This window comes from Muntiacus reevesi, chromosome 2, assembly GCF_963930625.1.
Source record: "Muntiacus reevesi chromosome 2, mMunRee1.1, whole genome shotgun sequence".
Classification (NCBI taxonomy): domain Eukaryota; kingdom Metazoa; phylum Chordata; class Mammalia; order Artiodactyla; family Cervidae; genus Muntiacus; species Muntiacus reevesi.
In genome coordinates, this window is record NC_089250.1 from 246,748,461 (window position 1) to 246,773,241 (window position 24,781).

The following is a 24,781-nucleotide window of genomic DNA, read 5'->3' on the forward strand; positions in this document are numbered from 1 at the left end:
CCTCACATTTTCTAAATTTTATCCTCTCTGAAGATAGAAAGAACCCAATTCTCTCATGGTTCCTTAAGATGTGGAGCAAACCATGAACTTATTATTCTGGGGTGGGGGGCAGGGTACAGATTTTGGGGGTTTGGCAAATGAGGGCTCCACAGCACCGAGGTCAGCAGCTGTGGTCAAGGAGGACTAGAGCCCTCTAAGAAAAAGGTCTACAGCCGTAATGCTGCAGAGAGCCTTAAGGCCCTGTGCTTTGCCAGAGGGTACAAGGGGGGTGTCCAGGAAGAGTTTCAGGGAGAGGCCGGAGCAGGGTCTCCTCAGCATGAAAAGGAAGGTCTCATGAGAGGAGCTGTTCCCACCGTCATGGGCAGCTCAGGCCAGCCTGTGTAGGGTTGCAGGCCTTCAGTCAACCCTGGTAAAGCCAGGCCCCCTTTTGCTACTTCACTTCTTAGGGGAGAGCTTTCACTTTTCCTTGGATAGCTATGGGACCCCAGAGTGTGATGCAGAGCCCCCCAGGGGGTGGGCCAGGCCCAGTTTTCCTCACCCTACCTGTGTAGGAGTCACTGTCTTCTCTGGTAGATTTCATTATCAATTTCACCCACCCTCGTCCAGTATCATCTATCAGTACACCCAAGAAAAGTATGAATTATAATCACTGTCTTCTAAATAGCCCATATTTTAACACTTCTACATTGTAAAAAATATATATATTTCCTGACACAGTCAGAGAAACTGAGTTCTGGTCAAGTTGATTTTTTTTTTTCCCCAATAGAAAACAATTTAGAAAAAAGATATTTACTTAAAACTCTATCAAAGGGATGATTCCAAAACTCTCAGCAATATCTTTATGTTTATAAGTAAAAGGTATCAGCTTTAGAATGTCCCCTTCAAATTAATGAAAAATAATTGTAGTGATGTCTGATTAGGTTCTGCCATGTGTCTACAGAACTCCAAAGCACAAACGGAACCAATGAAAATTGTTGTTAGTCAAATACCATGTACTGTTTATTGTATATACATTCTTGTTAACAAATACCACATTTTGTGAAACAAATTGTAAAACGTTTGACTCCTTCCTAATCTTCGGTGATTAAAAAAAAAATAACCATTCACCATCAAAGCATCTTTTTTCCCAATTTTAATTCAACACAATTTTGTTTATCTCTGGGAACAGTTTGGGCACTTTATGGAAAAATAATATTCAAGTCACAAACCTATTTCATCAGAGGCAACTGTTTGAGTCAATAAGATAATTTAGTCAAAGAGAGAAAAAAAAAGATGATGAGTAAGGATGGCATTTATGGGGAAACTAGAAGTGCTTTTGCACGTGGTAAGATTCAGCTGCAGTTTTACTCCATCTGAGAAGATATACCTTTCTCTCTGTCAAACATGAGGCCAACTTAGAGGGTCTTTGTCTAAGGCAAAAGGGAGTGGGGTTAGTCAGGAGAAGGCCCTTGGAGTGAGAAGGATCATAGCCACTTACTGACTGAGCAACCCCAGGCAAGTCACTTACCCATCAGTAAACTGGGGATGATAAGAGTTTATTGTGAGAATCAAATGAGATCACATATGAACACCGTAGCACAGTATGCAACACATGCAAGTGCTCAAGACATGTGAACTATGATAGAAATGTTCCATACAAAGTAAGCACTACCACCAAGAGACAGTTCAGGATAGCACTTCCTTCCAAGTAAGAATCCAAAACTCCAATGAGGAGATGGAATTCTGATGAGGCAGTCAATGATTGACTAGGGAGATCAAGTCTGCATTTATTATTATTATCATTATTAATGTGCCTTCATCCAAATACTCAATGATGAAGACCACAGTTAACTTTTTTTTTTTAAAGTTCACACTCTGTTTCAATGTCCCTGTTCACATCTTTGAATATCTTGGTTTACACGATCCTCAGGTGCTATGCTTCCTGCAAAGTTGCAAACCATTGTACCTGCCCCACTGTGGGCAGACCTCTCACTCAGCCTACAGAACCCAAGTGGAACTGACTTCCAACCCTCATCAGCCCTGCACCAATGTTTTCCCGCTAGTGTTACCTCTCATGTGCCCAAATAGCAAACATTAGTGCCTTTCTAAGAAGCAAGTCCCATTCCACAATAGGGTTCCTTGCTCACCAATCTCAACAGGAAGAACACCTCGAGTTCACAGAAGTTTACTCTCTGTGCACATTTTGAGGGCAGATTATCAGGAATCTGCACTTTGATGCACTCCCACTACCAACTAGATGCCAGGTACCTCATCTGATGCTTTCAGATTCATTATGCCATTTAATCCTCAGATGAAGTCAATGAATCCCAATCATTATCCCCATATTCACCCTGAGCCTGCTGGGGGACTTCCCTGGCAGCTCAGTGTTTAAGACTCTATACTTCCATTGCTGGGGACATGGGTTGGATCACTAGTCGGGGAACTAAGATCCCACATACAGCATAGCTGAAAAAAAAAATGAGCCTGTTGGCACAGAGGGGCAATAAAACATGTCCCAGGTGATACATCTAGTACTTGGTAGGCCAAAAGAGCTGATCAGCAAAGAACAGCCTCACCTTGCTTGTCCCGTGCCACTTTGATCCTCCATTACTCATTCCACAGAAAATGCCAAAGACGGGTGCTGCACTTCCAACCTAGGCGGACAGGTCATTTCTTCCTCATTTGGGTGTCCCTGATGGAAGGCAACAGTGAGTTGAGTTCTGATTCGGTTCCTTCGCAGATATTCAATCATAGGCAATTTAACGATCTTCTCTAAGCCTCTGTTACGTCCTCTTAAAATGGGGATTCTAACAGTACTGGCTTTGTGGAGGGTGTTTGTGAGGGTTAAATGAGATAATGACAGGAAAATGCTCAGTGCACCACGGAGCTCCACTCAGACCCAATATGATCAGACGGCAGGGCTCCATATACTGACATCCAAAGAGAAGGACACAGACAGCCTATCGATGTCAGGACAAAGCAATTCTGGCCATGCATGAGGAAAGAGAAAAAGGCAATTTCACTCCAGAATACCAGGTCAGCTCCTCAGATGGGTTCCTGTCTTCTTGGGATGTGTGACCCTACAGAATAAATACAATACAACTTCCAAAGTTTCAGTTCTAGTGCTCTGCAGATTTGGGAGTGGCATTAAATCAGTCAAATGTCAATTTAAATTTTTATTTTTATATTAAAACAAACATATTATGGAATAGAATGCAGAATTTACATTAAGTTAAAATACAAAGCTTCAATAAGATTGTATTTATGGAGGGTCAGTCTGGGTCAGGTCCTCAGACCTCTGGGTTTTTTTTCTTGCCCACTTTCCTATGCACTTTAAAAAGCCTGATGGGAAAACTGTTACAAAAAGAGTATTCTTTAATGAAGTTAAACCCCTTTCTGTTGACAGTCCTATTCAGGACCTTATAATCACATAAACTCACATCTCTGGAAGATATAAGAATTATGCTGCTGAGGGTTTGTTCCTGTTAATATTAATCAAAGAGAAAGTTTTTAAAAGGCATTCATCCTTAGATGGGTAATTGACAATTTAAAGACTTTGTGAAATGACATTTTCATGTAAACTTGACCATTTTCAATTCTGTGTTGCAGGATCTTATCAACAGTTTCATTACTGCAGTGTTCCTTTTAATAGTTGCCATCTTGGCGATACAAGAAAAAGAAAGAAGGCATTTGTTCTATATTGGTGGGGTAAGTAGAAGCCTTCACAACTCCATTTAAGATCAGTATTTCAAGATTCTTTAAAGAGGGAAACTAGCAGACCATCATTATTTCATTTACAGAACACCCCCCACCAACCACCCCTGCTCTTTCTTGTGCTGGCTTCTTCAGAAGACTTGAAGTTACACAAGCTCTAAGCTCATGAAGATCTTCATTCTAATACTCATTCTCCAAATAAGTACAAAAACAAGTCTATGGAAACTTTTCTGAAAATCATACACACTACTTTTTTAAACGTTGCCAAAATGTATTCCAAAAAAATGATTGTAGAGGAAAAAAAAAAGTGCATTGCCAAAGTGAGGAGAGAAGACAGTCCCACACTAAGCTAGGAATCTTCTGTCTTAATCTTTACAACTCTCATTTTTACAGATAAGGGAATGGAGGTTAAATACCTTACCCTGGGTCTCAAGGCTGAGACAAATTCTTATCGTATGAAGAGCACAAAAAATGGCAGATTAAGTGCCTGGAAGATAGGGGGTGGGGAATAGGATGGTGAGACTTTGACTCAAGAAGTTAAGTGATGGGAATAGAAATTAATCCAGAAAACAAAAACCAAAAAACTATAAGTTCTTCGAATTCATCCTATGATCTGTGAATATTTGTCAATCCCACCGGACTGTGCCAGGCCTGAGCTCAGTGCTGGGGATTGAGTTCCTTCCCACTTAGGGAGCTCAAGATTAGTTACAGCAAGACCTACCTAGGAAAAGTTCATGAAAGCAGCCAGGGATTAAGTGCCCACAAAGAGACACTGGCAAGCTACAGTGCATGGGGTCACAGAGTTAGACACGATTTATCCACTCAACAAAGAGAAACATGTGCTTCCCAAGTGGTGCATGTAGTAAAGAACCTGCCTGCCAATGCAGGAGATATAAGAGATGAGGGTTCCACCCCTGGGTCGGGAAGATCCCCTTAAGGAGGGCATGGCAACCCACTCCAGTATTCTTGCCTGGAGAATCTCATGGACTGAGGAGCCTGGCGGGCTATAGTTCATGGGGTTGCACAGAATTGGACAGGACTGAATCGACTTAGCAACCCACAAACACAAAGAGAAACATACAAGGCAGACAGGAACCGAGGAGTACTTGGAATCTTGGGTGTTACAGGCCGTGATCCCTATCTGTTAACTCAGCCATCACACCTTCTCAGGAGTTCCCACCCCCAGGTCTCCATCAGTACTTACCTGGATGGTCGGAATAACCCCACCTCCACCCCACCCCCCTCAACACATACACTGGTCTCCCTGCCTCCAGCCCCGTTCACTCTCCATTCATCTTGGGATAAATGGGCTTCCTGAACCTGGAACCTGCCCTCCCATCTTGATGAAGTCCCAGATCCTGCACCTCCCCAGCCTCAACTCTGCACCCTCCCTCACCAGCTCCACAGGTGTCAGACACACCAGATGGAGACCCCAGTTGGGTACCTAGAATTCTCTTCCTCCCAGTTTGTCTCTTTGCAAACAACTACCTGCCCTTTCAAATATAGCCCAAGAGTCCTTTCCATCGAGGGGCCTTCTCAGGACTCCACCGCCACCTGGGGCCCCTTAGGATCAGTGCCCTTTTCTCCTCCTAGGGCCTCAGGCCTTAGGCAAGGTCATCCCTGGTGGTAAAGCCCATGTCCAAAAGCCCTTTTTCTGAGAATGCCCCAGTGGGCTTGCAGCAGCCAAGTGGGCAGACACCAAGGAGGTAGTGGAGGGTCAGTGGGGGACAGGGGGCCACCCACAGGCCCCTCCCCACACCCTCCCACACCCCAGGATAAGGAACACAGGGTGCTGCGGAGCTGCAAAATAACCCCATTTTCCCTTCCTGCATCTGGTCTTGTGTCTGCCAGGCCCTGTGTCTCACAGCAGCAACCGTGTGTATCATCGACGCGACTCTGGTCACCAAGACAATGAGGAATAACTTGAAAAAAGCCCTGGGGATCAAAATGGAAACCAGTAGACCCCTGACCCCGGAACCCATCCCACCCACAAGGACACCCACAAGGGCAGGCCCAAACGCACCTACAAGGGCAACTGTGAAGTCACGCAGCCGCTGGGGGCAATCACCCTCGAAAGCAACCTCGCCGGAACCCTCGTGGACGCCTATGAAAACCCCGCCAACTCCTCCCTCCGGCGGCTCTCGCCGCTGAGCTCTCACGCTGTCACCCATTTCGGCCCACATGTGATCATAAAATCGGGACTGCTAAACCGGTAATATTCCTGCTTGTTCGTGCCGCCTTGCGTAAAAGTCGCGTTACGTTTGTCGGCGTAAACTTACAGCCCTGGGCCGCCTCCAGAGGCCTCGCGAGGTCGAAGCTGCAAGGGGAGTTCGGCGCGGCAGCTGAACCACCACCACCTGAGCCCGAGGCGGGGCGGCGGCTTCCGCGCCGCGGGTGGGCGGCCCGGAGACGCGCGCGGTGCCCGGAGGGCCGGGGGCCGGGGGCCCGGGGAGGGTGGAGGGGACTCCCGTGGGGAGACCAGGCGCGCGCCGGGAGGGTGCCAGGCGTTGGTTTTCGCTCCTCCTTCCTGGCAGTTGGCTGAGCGCGGCCTCTAAGTAGGTCGGTGGGCATCTGGCTCGCACAAAGGCCGGGCCTGGCCAGGGACGGCAGGAGAAATTGGGCAGGCCCTGAGAACTCCACGGTCAGATGGCTGATAAAAAGGGCAAACCCGGGGAACCGGCAGCAGCCCCGGCACCTGAAGCGCCACCGCCTGGGCCGGACGCCGCGAAAAAGCCAGACGAGCCCAAGAAAAAGTCAGAGCAGCCCAAAGATGAAGTGGGAACGAGGAAGGGGTGTCGCCGTTACAAGTGGGAATTCAAGGACAGCAATAGAGAGTTCTGGAGTCTGGGGCACGCTGAGGTCAAGCTCATTAGCTTGGTAAGTTGGGCCTGTATCCCTGGGTGGGAGCGGGATGTCCAAAGACGGGAGGAGGGAGAAGGAGTGGGCTCCCTGGGGCTCCTGTGGGCTAAGCCCTTTGCCATGGCTCAAAGGGCATGTCTCCCGGCAGGCCTGCCTAACAGGTTCGCTGATAATGTTCACGGGGACCACTGTGCACCCCATCCTGACACTCATCATCACCATGGAGATGTCCATCTTCATCTTTTTCATCATTATCTACACCTTCGCCATCCAGAGATACTTGCCCTTCATCCTATGGCCTATTTCTGTAAGTGAGGGGCGGTGGGGAGTGGCTGAGCCTGGTGTGACATCCATGCATGTATCTTGGCACTTGAAAAGTGACTGAACAAAGAGATACACCTCATCTCTCTTATTGTGCTCCAGGCATGGGCTTAGCACCTTCATGTGGGGCCAGAGCAGGGGCAACTGAAGTTAGGTAGAAAAGGCTTCCAAAAGCTCAGCTTGAGGGTGGAGGGCCTCTTCCCTATGGGGTGGTCAGAGGAAGAAGTCTTTGTTTTCCTGAAGCTTTGCTCTCCTTGGCAGCAAGGGGGGTGTAGCAACCAGTGGTTCCTTCCAACCCCTATGCCAGCACACTTGACTGAAAAGATCATTTCAAAGGTACCCTGTCGCCTGAAATCCAAGAAAGAAATCAGTCATATAAAATGAGAATTAAAAAGAAAAATCACATCTAAAGTAGCACCAGATCACCAGTGACTATCCTTGTAAAGGAATGTTAAGCCCAGAAAGATGTTCGGCCCAAAGCAATCATTCACTGCAATGGGATTGAACTGGGCAAGTTACCACTCCCAGACTCTGTTTCTTCATCTGTAACATGAAGACAGTAATAATCTTGTATTAGATTATTGCTAGGGAGTAAAAATAAAGTGCCTGATGCTTTGCCTGAAGACTCACAGACTTGAACCCCTGACCATTACCTAGGTAATCACAAAACTTACCTACCTAACTTCCAACTAACCCAAGGTCCCTTGTTCATTGCTCAATCACAGCATGTCTTATGCTCACCGTTTTCCCTCACTTTATACACGAAATGGTTTCAGAATAGCCAAGCAACTTGCCCCCAGGTAATTCAGGTAGTAAGTGGCAGAAAAAGGATTCAAACCCAGCTTTATCAGTAGACTCTGAGTCCCTAACTACACTCTGTCCTCCTACTTGTTAAAAGTTTTTAGAGTCCAGGGACCCACAGGTCTGGAGAAAGGTCTTGGGAAAGAGATAAGCAGAGGACACATTTCCAGCCCAAGTCCTTGAGAAGATACTGATACTTCCCACAAGATGAAAAATCACTGAACCCTGAAAATCCTCCTGCTGCACTTACATAAAACTATTAGGGGGGAAATGTAAACACTATTGATTTAACTGAATGACTGAGCTGGCAAAAGAAAAAAAAAAGAGAAAAAAGGGGGAAACACACAGATGCCAGAAATGGGAAACAGGAATGGTAATCTAATCAGCTGCTTCAGTATGGGTGGAGATGGCCCAGAAGTGTTAACCCAGGAACTGTGAACATGGATTCTCACATACTCTCAAGTTAAGAGATGTGGTCTTGGTCCCAGGCAAAGTGGAGATTTAGAACCAAGAATCCCACATAAGGCCAGCATCCTGCAAAAACTGTACCCTGAAGGAAAAGACAGAGGAGACACCTTTTCCTTACATAGAGGAATAAGAAAGCATACTCATCTCTACCTGAGTTTTCAGTGAGGAAAAACCAAAAAAGACCTTGAGAAATATGAACCTTGACCCTACACTTTCTATGTGTGAGTACCTGTTAAGGAACTTCAGTCATGTCTGATTCTGTGTGACCCTATGGACTGTAGCCCACCAGGCTCCTTTGTTTATTATTCTCCAGGCAAGAATACTGGAGTGGGTTGCCATTTCCCCCTCCAGGGAATCTTCCTAACCCAGGAATTGAACCCACATCTCTTAATGTCTCTGGCATTGGCAGGTGAGTTCTTTACCAAAAGCACCACCTGGGAAGCCCTTTGTATAGATTTGGATTAAGTTTTTCCTGCCTTCAGCCTGGAAACCTTCATGAAGTTTAGAAAACACAGTGCCTGGAAACTGGCATAAAAATCAATCCCAATTTGATATTATTCTGAAGAAATCCATAGGATTCCTGACAAACAAGTGCAAAATCATAAAGCATAAACAGATCTCACAAGACAGGTTACAGGAGTGTTCAGTTCAGTCACCCAATCGTGTCCGACTCTTTGTAACCCCATGGACTGCAACATGACAGGCCTCCCTGTCCATCACCAACTTCTAGAATTTACCCAAACTCATGTCCATTGAATCGGTGATGCCATCCAACCATCTCATTGTCTGTCGTCCCATTCTCCTCCCGCCTTCAATCATTCCCAGCATCAGGGTGTTTTCCAATGAGTCAGTTCTTTGCATCAGGTGGCCAAAGTATTGGAGTTTCAGCTTCAACATCAGTCCTTTCAATGAACATTCAGGACTGATCTCCTTTAGGATGGACTGATTGGATCTCCTTGCAGTCCAAGGAACTCTCAAGAGTCTTCTCCAACACTACAGTTCAAAAGCATCAATTCTTCAGTGCTCAGCTTTCTTTATAGTCCAACTCTCACATCCATACATGACTACTGGAAAAACCATAGCCTTGACTAGACGGACCTTTGTTGGCAAAGTAATGTCTCTGCTTGTTAATACTGTCTAGGTTGGTCATAATTTTCCTTCCAAGGAGTAAGTGTCTTTTAATTTCATGGCTGCAATCACCATCTGCAGTGATTTTGGAGCCCCCAAGAATAAAGTCAGCCACTGTTTCCCCATCTATTTGCCATGAAGTGATGGGACGAGATGCCATGATCTTAGTTTTCTGAATGTTGAGCTTTAAGCCAACGTTTTCACTCTCTGCTTTCACTTTTATCAAGAGGCTCTTTAGTTCTTCTTCACTTTCTGCCACAAGGCTGGTGTCATCTGCATATCTGAGGTTATTAATATTTCTCCCGGCAATCTTGATTCCAGCTTGTGCTTCATCCAGCCCAGCGTTTCTCATGATGTACTCTGCATATAAGCTAAATAAGCAGGGTGACAATATACAGCCTTGACGTACTCCTTTTCCTATTTGGAACCAGTCTGTTGCTCCATGTCCAGTTCTAACTGTTGCTTCCTGACCTGCATACAGATTTCTCAGGAGGCAGGTCAGGTGGTCTGGTATTCCCATCTCTTTCAGAATTTTCCACAGTTTGTTGTGATCCACACAGTCAAAGGCTTTGGCATAGTCAATAAAGCAGAAATAGATGTTTTTCTGGAACTCCGTTGCTTTTTTGATGATCCAGCAGATGTTGGCAATTTGATCTGTGGTTTCTCTCTGCCTTTTCTAAAACCAACTTGAACATCTGGAAGTTCACGGTTCACGTACTGGTGAAGTCTGGCTTGGAGAATTTTGAGCATTACTTTACTAGCGTGTGAGATGAGTGCAATTGTGTGGTAGTTTGAGCATTCCTTTCCTTGGGATTGGAATGAAAACTGACCTTTTCCAGTTCTGTGGCCACTGCTGAGTTTTCCAAATTTGCTGGCATATTGAGTGCAGCACTTTCACAGCATCATCCTTCAGGATTTGAAATAGCTCAACTGGAATTCCATCACCTCCACTAGCTTTGCTCATAGTGATGCTTTCTAAGGCCCACTTGACTTCACATTCCAGGATGTCTGGCTCAAGGTGAGTGATCACACCATTGTGATTATCTGGGTCGTGAAGATCTTTTTTGTATAGTTCTTCTGTGTATTCCTGCCACCTCTTCTTAATATCTTCTGCTTCTCTTAGGTCCATACCATTTCTGTCCTTTATTGAGCCCATTTTGCATGAAATGTTCCCTTGGTATCTCTAATTTTCTTGAAGAGATCTCTAGTCTTTCCCATTCTGTTGTTTTCCTCTATTTCTTTGCACTGATCACTGAGAAATGCTTTATCATCTCTCCTTGCTGTTCTCTGGAACTCTGCATTCAAATGGATATATCTTTCCTTTTCTCCATTGCTTTTCGCTTCTCTTCTTTTCACAGCTATTTGTAAGGCCTCCTCAGACAGCCATTTTGCTTTTTTGCATTTCTTTTCCATGGGGATGGTCTTGATCCCTGTCTCCTGTACAATGTCATGAACCTCTGTCCATAGTTCTTCAGGCACTCTGTCTATCGGATCTAGTCCCTTAAATCTATTTCTCACTTCCACTGTATAGTCATAAGGGATTTGATTTAGGTCATACCTGAATGGTCTAGTGGTTTTCCCTACTTTCTTCAATATAAGTCTGAATTTGGCAATGAGGAGTTCATGATCCGAGCCACAGTCAGCTCCCGGCCTTGTTTTTGCTGACTGTACAGAGCTTCTCCATCTTTGGCTGCAAAGAATATAATCAGTCTGATTTCAGTGTTGGCCACCTGATGATGTCCATGTGTAGAGTCTTCTCTTGTGTTGTTGGAAGAGGGTGTTTGCTATGACCAGTGTGTTCTCTTGGCAAAACTCTATTACCTTTGCCCTGCTTCATTCCGTACTCCAAGGCCAAAGTTGCCTATTACACCTGTTACATCAAGTGTTTCTTGACTTCCTACTTTTGCATTCCAGTCCTCTATAATGAAAAGGGTGTGGGGCGGGGGGGGCAATCAAAAATGAATTCACAGTTCAAAACTACAAAACCCATGACTAAGAATCAAGAACCAGCGAAAATAACAAATGGGAGGATTAGAACCATTAGAATATGAGATAGTAAAAGAATTGTCTGAAAACAATTTATAATATATTTAAATTATAAAGACATAAGTAAAAGCCTGAATAAAAGAATAAGACATTAAGAGGTCAGAATAGACAGATTTTTTAAAAATTACAAGATATAATGTCTAGAACCTGATCATGTGGTTATGGAAATAAAAATGTCAATAAATGGGTTAAAAAATATATTAGACAAAAACCGCAGAAGCAATGAGCCTAAGAATGTGGAAAAATTACCCAGAATATATTACTGATGGATAAAGAGAGAAAATATGAAGAGAGAAGTTGAAACATAGCATATGGAATGAGAAAGTCCATCATAAACCTAATAGGAATTCCAGAAGAAGACACACAAGAGAATAGAGAATATTCAAAGTGACAGTAACTGAGAACCCTCCAGATTTAATGAGTGACATCACTAAAAATGACAGAATAGGAATTTACCTGGCAGTCCAGTGATTAAAACTGCACTTCCAATGCAGGGGGTGCAGGTTCAATCCCCTGAGATCCCACATGCTGTGCAGCAAAAAAAAAAAACCCAAAATAGGACAGAGTAGGGAATTCCAAATCTCTGTCCTTCCACTAAAGCAATGATTAGGGGTCAAAAACTGTCAAAATCAACTTTTTCAGAACTCTGAAATCTAACTAAAGAAAAACAAAATGCTTAATGGAGAAAGAAGTTGTTGAATTTGGTAAAAGAATTTTGTAGCATTATAACTTAACCTGCCTGCCATCCCTCAATCCCCAGCTTGTCAGTGGCCATAAAGACCCCCACATTCTGGGCCATATTCCTTGCTGGTGGCAGAGGGAACAATACAAATCTTATTCCCAAAGAATTAAGTGGTATGCTTGACCTATCTGGTGGCTCCCTGAAGGACTGGCCAGGGACTTGACTTTGTGTCACCTGCCTCAGAGTTTTCTTAAGGCTGAAGCAGCCTCCTAGATAGCATTTGTTAAAAGCATTTAAAGGCATATGTACTAATCATAGAAACCTGGGGCAATGTTTTCCAAGAAGTAGACAGATCAGAAGTTTGGGAAGGAGATGCATGGGAGAAATAAGAACTTTGAAAAGCCCCCACCTCTTACCAGGTAATCTAGGACAGCACATGCCCAGGGGAAAAAAAACAACTAAGCTTTCACCTTTGGCTGACCTTTAGGCTCTGCACAAGCAGTAAGTAAAAACTAAGAGATCTAAACAGCTTGGAGAGGTATTGAAGGAGTGCCCTAATATAAAGCCAATTTGCAAAGACTTGTTTGTTTCCAGTATTTAAGGAAATATCCATCAAATAATCTCCTGATTATTAAGTTGATGAAAGACAAAGACGTCAGTGGCCATACAAGAGAAAGAATACAATCTTTAGTTTAGGAAAAAACATTAAACATACAAATGACTTTTAACTCACAACAAACAGCAACAGACAAACTCTATAGAGGAGAGGCAATATGGTTTCCAGAGTAACTATATTATAATATTCAAAATGCATAGTTTTCAAAGAATTATAAGGCATGCAAAAAAAGTTTGGCCCATTCACAGAATATATATATATATATATATTAATAGAGACTGCTGTTGAGGAAACCCAGATATTAGTCTTACTAGACAAAGACTTTAAATGAACTGTCTTTAAAATGCTCACAGAGCTAAAGGAAACCAAGAGAACAATCATATAATGTCAGTAAAGAGAAGTTTAAAAAGAAACCAGATAGAAATTCTGGAACTGAAAACTAATATAACTGAAGTGAAAAATTCACTAGAGCTTTTTAAACAGCAGATTTGAACAGGCAGAAGAATGAATCAGTGAACCTGAAGACAGGTCAATTGAAACCATTCAGTTTGAGAAACAGAAAAAAGAATGAAGAAAAAAATGAACAGAGTCTAACAGACCCATGGGACACCATCAAGCATACTAACATAGGCAGAGTCCCAAAAGGGGAAGAACGAGAGAAAGACAGAAAGAATATTCAAAGAAATAATGCCAAATCTTACCAAATTTGGTAAAAGATAGGAATCTATGCATCCAAAAGGAACAAAGTAGGATAAACTCAAAGTGATCCACTCTGAAACACATTATAATCAAACTGTCTAAAGATAAAGACAGGAGAAAGTCTTGAAAGTTATAAGAGAGAAGTAACTCATCTTGTACAGTTCAGTTCAGTCGCTCAGTCGTTTCTGACTCTTTGCGACCCCATGAATCACAGCACGCCAAGCCTCCCTGTCCATCACCAACTCCTGGAGTTTACTCAAACTCATGCCCATCGAGTCAGTGATGCTATCCAACCATCTCATCCTCTGTCGTCCCCTTCTCCTCCTGCCCCCAATCCCTCCCAGCATCAGGGTCTTTTCCAATGAGTCAACTCTTCACATGAGGTGGCCAAAGTACTAGAGTTTCAGCTTCAGCATCAGTCCTTCCAATGAACACCCAGGACTGATCTCCTTTAGGATGGACTGGTTGGATCTCCTTGCAGTCCAAGGGACTCTCAAGAGTCTTCTCCAACACCATAGTTCAAAAGCATCTTGTACAAGGGACCCTTAATAAGATTAACAACTAATTTCTCATCAGACACCATGGAGACCTGAGAGTGGAATGATGTACTTACAGTCCTTAAAGGGGGGAAGAGGAAAAAAAAAAAAACTGTCCACCAGAAATTCTAAATTTGCTGTCTGTTATGGGTTGAATTATGTACCCTCCAAATATGGTGATGTCTTAACTCCCAGTTCCTGTGAATATGACCTTATTTCCCTTACCGATGGTCAAATAAAGATGAGGTTATCAGAGTGGACCCTAATCCAATATGACTAGTGTCCTTGTAAAAGGGAGGAACTTGGATGCAGAGACAGATAAAAACAGAAAGAAACAATGTGAAGAGACACAGGAAGAAGACAGGAAGACAAGACAAGAAAAGAAATGCCTCAAGCTACAAGAACCTAGAAGAGAAGCCCAAAACAGATCATTATGTAGCATCTTTAGAGGAAGCAGGGCCCTGCATACTTCTCTATTTCAGACTTCTGGCCTCCACAACTGAAACATTAAATTTATGTTGTTCTAATCCATGCAGGTAGTAGTACTCTGTTTTCACAACCTCAAGAAATGAATACAATAACCTTCAAATTTGAAGTTGCCCTTCAAAAATTACCATTAAAAATGAAGGAGAACCTTTAAAAATAAATAAAGAAAAATGAAGGAGAAATTATGATATTCCCACATAAACAAAAATTGATGGAATTTGTTGCTGGTATACCTGCTACAAGAAATGCTTCAGGCTAAAATGAAAGGACACTAGACAAAATTTGAAGCCATAAAATAAATAACACCATTAAAGGTAACTACATAGGTAAATATAAAAGCCAGTATTTTTGTATTTTTGTATTTTTGGTTTATAACTCTTCTTTCTTTTCTGATATGATTTGAAAGACAAATGCATAAAACAACCGTTTAAATCTATGTTAATGGACCACAATGTATAAAGATACAATTTGTGACAATAATAGTTTCTGTGTACTACTGAAGCTCAGTTGGTATCAATACAAATGAGATTGTTATAAATTTAAGATACCAATAATAATCCCAAGGTGACCACTAAGGAATTAACTAAAATATATAGACAGAAAGGAAATAACAGAATAAAATTGGCACATTTCAAAAAATTAAATACAAAAGAAAGCAATAATGGAGACATTGAGGAACAAAGAAATATGAAATATAGAGAATAAATAGCAAAATTATAGAAATAAGTCATCAGTAATTACTTTAAGTGTTCATGGATTAAACTCTTCAATTAAAAAGTAAAGATTATCAGAATAGAGTATATTAAAAAAAAAAAAACATAATACTATATGAGAATCACAAGAGAATTCCTTTAAATCCAAACATACAAATAGGTTGAAAGTGAAAATGGAAAAAGATACTCCATGAAAAGAGTAACCAAAAAAGAACTGAGTGGCATATTAATATTAGATTTAATGAGAGACATGAATTCTCAAAGAGGGACCAAGAAGAATAAATAAAAATAAAGCCATACCTAGACATGTCATAGAGGCACAGCTGATCATCAGAGGCAAAGGAAAACAAAATCAAACCAACAGAAAAGACAATTTTTCTTAAAAAAGAAAGCTCAAACTATTAGACTAACTTTATATATTTTTCAACAGAAACAAAAGTGATGACCAAAAAACAATGGAATCATTTCTTTAAGAGACTGAGGTGGAAAGGGTAAAAGACACAATTAAAATGAGGAAAAAATGTTTCCCTTTCATTGACCCTCACTGAAGTAACTAGTAAAAGACTTCAGGAAGAATGAAATTAAACCCAAAAGAAATGTTTGTGCTGTAAAAAAGGAACAGTAAACAAAGAACCTAGTAAGCTTGTAGATTGACTTTAAACATTATGACCGAGGTTGCTTGGTTTTTAAAAACTTATTAATAGCTTTATTGGAGAGAACAGTAAAACAAGGTGGAACTAAAGTAGCAGCAACACAGTAACATGTAAGTCTATAGTGGTGGTATGTGATTAGAAATGAAAGTCCTCCTTTACTGGGTGTAGCAGTGGATTTGGTAATAATAATAACATTAATATATTAAAAACATAATATTATTTTGCTAAAGAATAGAATTCCAGGATGTGTGTGTGTGTGTATGTGCGCGCGCACGCGCGCGCGCGTGTGTGTGTGTGTGTGTGTGTGTGTGTGTGTGTGTGTGTTAAGTCACTTCAGTAGTGTCTGACTGTTTGCAACCCCATGGACTATAGCCTTCCAGGTTCCTCTGTCCATGGGATTTCCCAGGCAAGAATACTGGAGTGGATAACCATTCCCTTCTCCAGGGTATTTTCCCTGACTCAGGGAGAGAACCTGGGTCTCCTACACTGCAGGTCAGATTCTTTACCATTTGAGCCACCAGGGAAGCTGCAGAATTCCAGGATATATAACATTCAACCTGTTGAAAAGAAAGGGTGAAAAGAGAATCAAGGGAAATGACTCAGTAGAAGGTAAAAGGGGGGAATAAAAAGGAATGTGTGTTATATGTTAAAGAGAAAAAATATAATGGTGGACATGCATCCAAATATATCATAAATGATGGCAAATATAAATGGATATATCATTCATTTAAAAGAGAAAGGACTCTAAGAATAGTTTTTTTTTTAAATCCAACAATGTACAAGGCATGTGGAAAAAGGTTGCAAGTGATAGAAAAAAAATTAGAGGAAAATACTAACTAAAAAAAAGCTAACGTAACTGTACCATCATATTAAACAAATTTTATGTTTTAAAAGCTAAGTATGTAAAGAGGATCACTACATATAGCAATTCTGAACTTGTATGTACCTAACAATGCCTATGTGCTCACTCAGTCATGTCTGACTCTTTGTGACACCATGGACTGTAAGCCTGCCAGACTCCTCTGTTCATGGAGGAGCTCATGGGATTTTTCTGGCAAGAATACTGGAGGAGGTTGCCATTTCCTCCTCCAGGGGATCTTTCCAACTCAGGGATCAACCCTACCGTCTTTTGCATTGTCTTCTGCAGTGAGACATTGTCTTCTGTCTTTAGCAGTGAGCCACTGGGAAAGCCCATATACCTAACAATATAGCTCCCTAAATATAAAAGGCAAAAATGAACTTAATTATAACCATAGTGGGAGATTTTAACATGTCTCCTTCAGTAATTGATAGCTTGATCCACTGCTATATATATCAATAGGACACATAGAACCCTACACCCCAGAGTAACAGGCTACACATTCTTTTCAAGTATACTTCAAACAATCACAAAATTATCCTCAATGACACCACAATGCAAAAATAAACAAACAAGGAACTGATATGATATAGACCACATTCTCTAACTTCAATGCAATATTATTAGAAATAAATCAGTAAAATTTAAATCTTTATGTATTTGGGAAAAATTTAATGGTTTTCCCCAAACACATGGGGATTTAGTTACATGTAACAGGCAAATTTGGCCTTGGAGTACAGAATGAAGCAGGGCAAAGGTAATAGAGTTTTGCCAAGAGAACACACTGGTCATAGCAAACACCCTCTTCCAACAACACAAGAGAAGACTCTACACATGGACATCACCAGATGATCAACCCTGAAATCAGACTGATTATATTCTTTGCAGCCAAAGATGGAGAAGCTCTGTACAGTCAGCAAAAACAAGACTGGGAGCTGACTGTGGCTCGGATCATGAACTCCTCATTGCCAAATTCAGACTTATATTGAAGAAAGTAGGGAAAACCACTAGACAATTCAGGTATGACCTAAATCAAATCCCTTATGACTATACAGTGGAAGTGAGAAATAGATTTAAGGGACTAGATCCCATAGACAGAGTGCCTGAAGAACTATGGACGGAGGTTCATGACATTGTACAGGAGACAGGGATCAAGACCATCCTCATGGAAAAGAAATGCAAAAAAGCAAAATGGCTGTCTGAGGAGGCCTTACAAATAGCTGTGAAAAGAAGAGAAGTGAAAAGCAAGGGAGAAAAGGAAAGATATACCCATTTGAATGCAGAGTTCCAGAGAACAGCAAGGAGAGATAAGAAAGCCTTCCTCAGTGATCAGTGCAAAGAAACAGAGGAAAACAACAGAATGGGAAAGACTAGAGATCTCTTCAAGAAAATTAGAGATACCAAGGGAACATTTCATGCAAAATGGGCTCAATAAAGGACAGAAATGGTATGGACCTAAGAGAAGCAGAAGATATTAAGAAGAGGCGGCAGGAATACACAGAAGAACTATACAAAAAAGATCTTCATGACCCAGATAATCACAATGGTGTGATCACTCACCTTGAGCCAGATATCCTGGAATGTGAAGTCAAGTGGGCCTTAGAAAGCATCACTATGAGCAAAGCTAGTGGAGGTGATGGAATTCCAGTTGAGCTATTTCAAATCCTGAAAGATGATGTCATGAAAGTGCTGCACTCAATATGCCAGCAAATTTGGAAAACTCGGCCGTGGCCACAGGACTGGAAAAGGTCAGTTTTCATTCCAATCCCAAGGAAAGGAATGCTCAAACTACCACACAATTGCACTCATCTCAAACGCTAGTAAAGTAATGCTCAAAATTCTCCAAGCCAGACTTCACCAGTACATGAACTGTGAACTTCTGGATGTCCAAGCTGGTTTTAGAAAAGGCAGAGAAACCAGAGATCAAATTGCCAACATCTGCTGGATCATCAAAAAAGCAAGCAACTTCCAGAAAAACATCTATTTCTGCTTTATTGACTATGCCAAAGCCTTTGACTGTGTGGATCACAACAAACTGTGGAAAATTCTGAAAGAGATGGGAATACCAGACCACCTGACCTGCCTCCTGAGAAATCTGTATGCAGGTCAGGAAGCAACAGTTAGAACTGGACATGGAGCAACAGACTGGTTCCACATAGGAAAAGGAGTACGTCAAGGCTGTATATTGTCACCCTGCTTATTTAACTTGTATGCAGAATACATCATGCAAAATGCCAGGCTGGATGAAGCACAAGCTGGAATCAAGATTGCCGGGAGAAATATCAATAACCTCAGATGTGCAGATGACACCACCCTTATGGCAGAAAGTGAAGAAGAACTAAAGAACCTCTTGATGAAAGTGAAAGCAGAGAGTGAAAACATTGGCTTAAAGCTCAACATTCAGAAAACTAAGAAACTGGCATCTGGTCCCATCACTTCATGGCAAATATATGGGGAAACAGTGGTAACAGTGGCAGAACTTTATCTTCTTGGGCTCTAAAATCACTGCAGGTGGTGACTGCAGCCATGAAATTAAAAGACACTTACTCCTTGGAAGGAAAGTTATGATCAACCTAGACAGCATTTTAAAAAGGAGAGACATTACTTTGCCAACAAAGGTCCGTCTAGTCAAGGCTATGGTTTTTCCAGTGGTCATGTATGGATGTGAGAGTTGGACTATAAAGAATGGTGCGCACTGAAGAATTGATGCTTTTGAACTATGGTGTTGGAGAAGACTCTTGAGAGTTCCTTGGACTGCAAGGAGATCCAACCGGTCCCTCTTAAAGGAGATCAGTCCTGAGTGTTCATTGGAAGGACTGATTTTGAAGCTGAAACTCCAATACTTTGACCACCTGATGCGAAGAGCTGACTCATTTGAAAACACCCTGATGCTGGGAATGATTGAAGGCGGGAGGAGAATGGGACGACAGAGGATGAGATGGTTGGATGGCATCACCAACTCAATGGGCATGAGTTCGGGTAAACTCCATGAGTTGGTGATGGACAGGGAGGCTGGTGTGCTGCAGTCCATGGGGTGGCAAAAAGTCAGACATGACTGAGCGACTGAACTGAACCGAAATAAGAGGAAAATACTGCTATACATCTGGGAAAACCACCTGTAGACTTGGAAGTCATGCAAAAGGCAGGGAGAGGTATGGAATGGTGAAACTGGCTCATCCCACAAAGTTTTTTTGCTTAGCGTTTGTTTTTTTCTTTTTGTTTTGAGGGCCATGAGGCAAATACATTAACATCTATTTAATCTTAGTGGTTCATGGCCGGTGGAGGTGGGACTAGGGTTGGGCTCTTCTATAATTTTCTGTATGTTTGAAATGTATTAAAATCCAAAACAATGAAGAGGAAAAGAAAAGGCCTGAGACAAGGTGGCCAGAGAAGGACAACCCACAGAAAATGGCATCAGAGAAATCAAGGGGAAAGATGGCATTGCCCAACTCTGCAGGGTCAGCCACTGTCCACAGGGTTAAGAGGATGCATGAGCTCTGGGCCTCAGGAGTGATGGGGGAGAAAGCCAACTTGCTGTAGCCCTGGTTCGGCCAACTCTGACTTAAGTCTGGCTGTGCCAGGGAGCCACAGTGGGTGGTACTTGAGGGGAAGACAGCATAGGAGGCAGCCCTTTTGCCCAATCTGGGAACATCTGGACCTTGTCAGTATAGGGTCAGGGAAACAGATATGAAGCAAGGGCAGGACTGCAGCCACAAGGGATGGGAAGGAGTGTGGATGATGAAGAAGTGATGCGGCCTTACAAAGGCTCAGGGGAGGAGTGGGCAGAGGGTGAAGATGCCGCTGCCAGGCTTCCAACTGAAGGACCAGAGTCCAACAGAACCTCCCGTGAGCAATGCAGCCCACCCTGGATTCAGAAAGAGGCACTGGCCCCAAGAGTAGAAAGATGTTGGGTGTTGCAAATTTATTTAAGTGAGCATTGGAAGTGGGGAGAAGCATAGCTAAAAACATAGCCACCAAATGTGCGATTTCACAGGATAGTAGCCAAGGCAGCCCATGACGGCAGATAAGCATCCCAGACTTTGCGTCTCAACTCAGAGTCCAGCTGTTGAACTACAGATATGTCCCCCTAACCCACTATACATTCAGCTTCCTATGTACCTTCCTATATCATCTGACCCTGGTGGCTCAGGTGGTAAAGACTCTGCCTGCAATGCAAGAGACCATCTACAATGCAGGGGATGAAATGGGTTTGAAGCCCGGGTCAGGAAGATCCCCTGGAGGAGGGCATGGCAATCCACTATAGTATTCTTGCCTGGGAAATCCCATGGACAGAGGAGCCTGGTGGCGACTAACACATACACACATTTTGGATGAGGCAGAAGTTCGGAAACCATTCCCTTTGGCAGAAGCTCGGCCATTTTTAAAACCATTCCCTTTGGCGGAAGCTAGACCAGCAGGTGTTGAAGGGGCCTCAGCCCTGTTGAGAGCTGACTTATCTCTGCCGTGCTTTCAGGATCTTCTCAACGACCTGTTTGCCTGTGGTTTCCTCGTGGGGGCCGCGATCTTTGCTATCAGAAGTCGGCAAACAGTGCCTCTGAACTACGTTGCCGCTGTGGTGAGTCTTGCACATTGGGCTATTTATTTGCTCAGAAATCAGCACTTTGGGAGACCAGTTATTTTCCCCGAAGGAAAAGACCCTGTTTTCACAAAGTTTTGCCATCCAAGCAAAGTTTGACAGTAAAGTTGGTGTTTCTCGTAGAAAAGCCATTTAAATAAAGATGATATCCAGGGAGCCCACCTAGCTAATGGTTTCCTCTTCAAAGCGGCCTGCGGACCCCCAGAGCAAAGGGCCCCACCCTAGCCGGGTCTGCAGAGAAAAAGAAAATGCGCTGAGGTGACCGACAGAAGGGATGGGGCCCAGCTAAGGAAGCTCAGGCCACTGTTGGGGTCAGGCCACTGTTGGGGGGGGGGGCGGGGGGCAAAGCGGAAGTCTCTCTGGGATCTGGCAGCTTGAGGGGTCGATGGGAGGGGTTAAGCAGCAGCGACTGATCGTGGAAGCCAGGAAGGAACTCTGACATTTGGAAGGGAAAGCCCCCAAGTTAACGAGGATTCTTTTGTTTCCCAGGCCTTTATATGTGTGGCCGCCCTTTTTGCTTTAGTCGACGTTTGTCTGCAGAGGAAACACTTCAAAGGCAAGAAGGTCAAAAGGAATGTGCTGGTTCCTCCACCAAAGGAGGCTGAAAAGCCAAAGCCTCCAGAAAAAGCAGGGGAAGGAGGAAAACCGGAAGGGAAAAAACCAAAGGAACCCAAGGCAAAGGCAGATACCAAGGGGAAGGCGGACGCAGACAAGGGCAAGGCGAAGGGAGGCAAGAAGTGAGGCGGCGGCGCACCGGTCACAGGCGGCCGGCGCCTCACCACAGAGCGCGCTTCTGCTGTCTGGCCTGTTTTCTCTCTAGAATGGGCTTCTTTTCCATTTCAACCACCATCTCTGATTAGAAAAGAAATTTCTTCTTAAATGGATTTTGAAAACCTTAAAGTTGACGTGAAAGTTATTTTGTTCATTCCACAGGAGTAGCCAAAACTTTTGGTATGGAGGGCAAGGCTGGAGGGGGGCCCAGGGGACTTGGGGGACCAGAAGTGTGGGTGACACCCACTGTCCACACGGCCAGCCAGAGTGGCCAAAGGAAAAGCAGAGACTGGATAACAAAAGGCTGCAGTTTGTTCACAGTGACCTTTTCATGTCACATTTTTATGAATTTCAGGAACAAGGAAAAACAGAATCAACTCTGCAGGGTCTCTGCCCAGAGAGGAAGTAGAAAGCAAGAGGCATTGGCAGAAAGCAGTTAAAACCTCTGGAGGTGGTTCTTGCTTTCCCTGTGTCAAAATATTGTCAGGCAACATGAGATGGTAAAGCAACTATCCTCAAATTAAAAATAGATTATCAGGAAATCCATACCAAAAGAAAAATAAGATTGTCAAGGGCAATATAAAAATAACCTGATTTTTTAGGACTTGAAAATATAACTAAAGCGCAAGTGGCTGGAAGGAGTTGAAAATGGCAGAGAAGGACCCTGAGCTCATCTCCTACTAAGAATACATCAAACACAACTACAGGTGGAGCCATCCTCACTGAAAACAAGCTGGAGGCTGGCAAAAAAGATTCGATCCACACAGTGTTGGCTAGAAGGGAACAGAAGCAATGAGGTCAGGACCTATACTCCTGGGAGGAGACACAGAAGAGGGAGGAGAGTTACATGGGCTCAGAGATTCTCCTTGAGGAATGAGCAGTTCAAACCATATATGGGGACACCCCAACCCTGGGGTCTGATACCAGGAATCTCTATTGTTGTTCAGTTGCTCAGTCGTGCCTGACTCTTTGTGACCGCGTGGACTGCAGCATGCCAGGCTTACCTGTCCTTCACCATCTCCTGGAGTTTGCTCAAATGTACGTCCATTGAATTGGTGATGCCATCCAACCACCTCATCGTCTGTCGCCCCCTTCTCCTCCTACCCTCAACCTTTCCCAGCATCGGGTCTTTTCCAGTGAGTTGGCTCTTCACATCAGGTGGCCAAAGTATTGGAACTTCAGCTTCAACATCAGTCCTTCCAATGAGTATTCAGGGTTGATTTCCTTTAGGATTGACTGGGAGTCTCCAGAGCATGTTTGAAAACTACCGAGACTAATAGGAATTCTAAGTAAGGGCTTCCCAGGCGGCTCAGTGGTAAAGAATCTGCCTGCAACGCGGGAGACCTGGGTAAAATCCCTGAGTTGGGAAGATCCCCTGGAGGAGGGCATGGTAACCCACTCCAGTATTCTTGCCTGGAGAATCCCATGGACAGAGGAACCTGGCAGGCTACAGTCCATTGGGCCACAAAGAGTCACACAGGACTGAAGCAGCTGAACACACACACATGCTTGAGAAACCTAGACCACACTGGTGAAGAACGCGCATGTGCTCGATTACTCCTAGGAACAAGGCAGAAGAAGCAGAGTGAAACTGCCCAGAGCTCTAGCTGGTTCCCCACAACTACCCTTGCGTGTGCCTCCACCCATGATGAGCCCCTGCTCCTGCCCCTCTTGCTTCAACACTCCTCCCCTCTGGGGAGAAGGTGTCAATACTGGAATGGGAGAGAGTGTACCCTTAGAGGGAACCTGAGCTTCAGGGCTTCTGCTCTAGTGCCTTGGGACCCTCTCCGACCCCCCCCCCCCCAGTAGGGTGGTGTCAGCCACTCAGCAGATAAGCACTGGCTTAGAGTGGGCTCTGGCTCTTGCCCCTGCATGTCCAGCCTCATCTTCCACCAGGATGACAGCTGACAGCACACCCTGGGGAAAGACATGACCTGTGCTCATTTCAAATTCAGCTCTCCCATCAAAGCCACTGGCACACAGAGTTTGCATAGGGATGCTCCTACACAAGTAACTGTTTCACCTAATTGCTTATGAGAGGCACAGGAATTTGTTTCAAGTGAATAAGGGGGAAAAAACCTGCTGTAATAGCACAATAGCACAGGAAATCTACTCAATACTCTGTAATAGCCTATCTATATGGGATAAGAATCTTAAAAAAAAAATAGTGGGTATGTGAATATGTATAACTGATTCACTTTACCGTACACCAGAAACTAACACAACATTGTCAATCAACTATACTCCTATTTAAAAAAAAAAAAAAAAAAACAACCTAATGACACAGGGATTACTTACTACCTAAAGAGTTCAATGCATTTGTTTTTTCAAAGCATTTGTAATAAGAGTGCTATCTGAATCAGGGAAAAGAATACATGAATGCAGAACTGTTAACAACTAGAAAATATAAAGAACCAGTTAGAGCTGAAGAGTAAAATAACTGAAATGAAAAACACACTAGAAGGAATTAACAGCATATAGGTGATACAGAACACATAAGTGGTCTGAAAGGTAGAAAAATGGAAATCACTCAACCAGAATAGCAAAAATAAAATTTTTTAAAAGATGAGAATAAGGGACCTCTGGAATAAGATCAAGCACACTAATATTCACAGGAGGAGAAGAGAAAAAGGGGTTTTAAAAAAAGATGAAATTATGGCTAAAAACTTCCCAAACCTGAAGAAGCAGATATCCAGGTTCAGGAATCACAGAGTTCCAAACAAGATGAATCCAAAGAAACCCACACCAAGATATGTCACAATTAAAATGGCAAAAGTTAAAGACAATTCTAAAGGCAGCAAGAGAAAAATAAAGACTCACACACAAAGAAACCCCCTCAAAAGGCTATCAGCT

General features: G+C 43.2%; 2 protein-coding genes across 2 annotated transcripts in view; both read left to right on the forward strand.

The window, feature by feature from the left end:
• The window catches only part of LOC136161038 (CKLF-like MARVEL transmembrane domain-containing protein 1), a 32,051-nt gene extending 26,154 nt beyond the window's left edge, over positions 1–5,897 (forward strand). The window contains exons 4-5 of the mRNA XM_065925465.1: positions 3,589–3,687; positions 5,545–5,897. Of these exons, the coding sequence (XP_065781537.1) occupies positions 3,589–3,687; positions 5,545–5,844 (399 nt within the window). The 3' untranslated portion in view covers positions 5,845–5,897. The remainder of the gene's footprint in view (positions 1–3,588; positions 3,688–5,544) is intronic.
• Positions 5,898–6,339: 442 nt separating this feature from the next.
• CMTM2 (CKLF like MARVEL transmembrane domain containing 2) lies at positions 6,340–21,898 on the forward strand. The gene is made up of 4 exons (XM_065919338.1): positions 6,340–6,570; positions 6,701–6,859; positions 21,035–21,136; positions 21,647–21,898. The coding sequence occupies exons 1-4, from the start codon at positions 6,340–6,342 to the stop codon at positions 21,896–21,898; spliced, it is 744 nt and encodes a 247-aa protein (XP_065775410.1).
• The last annotated feature ends 2,883 nt before the right edge of the window (positions 21,899–24,781 follow it).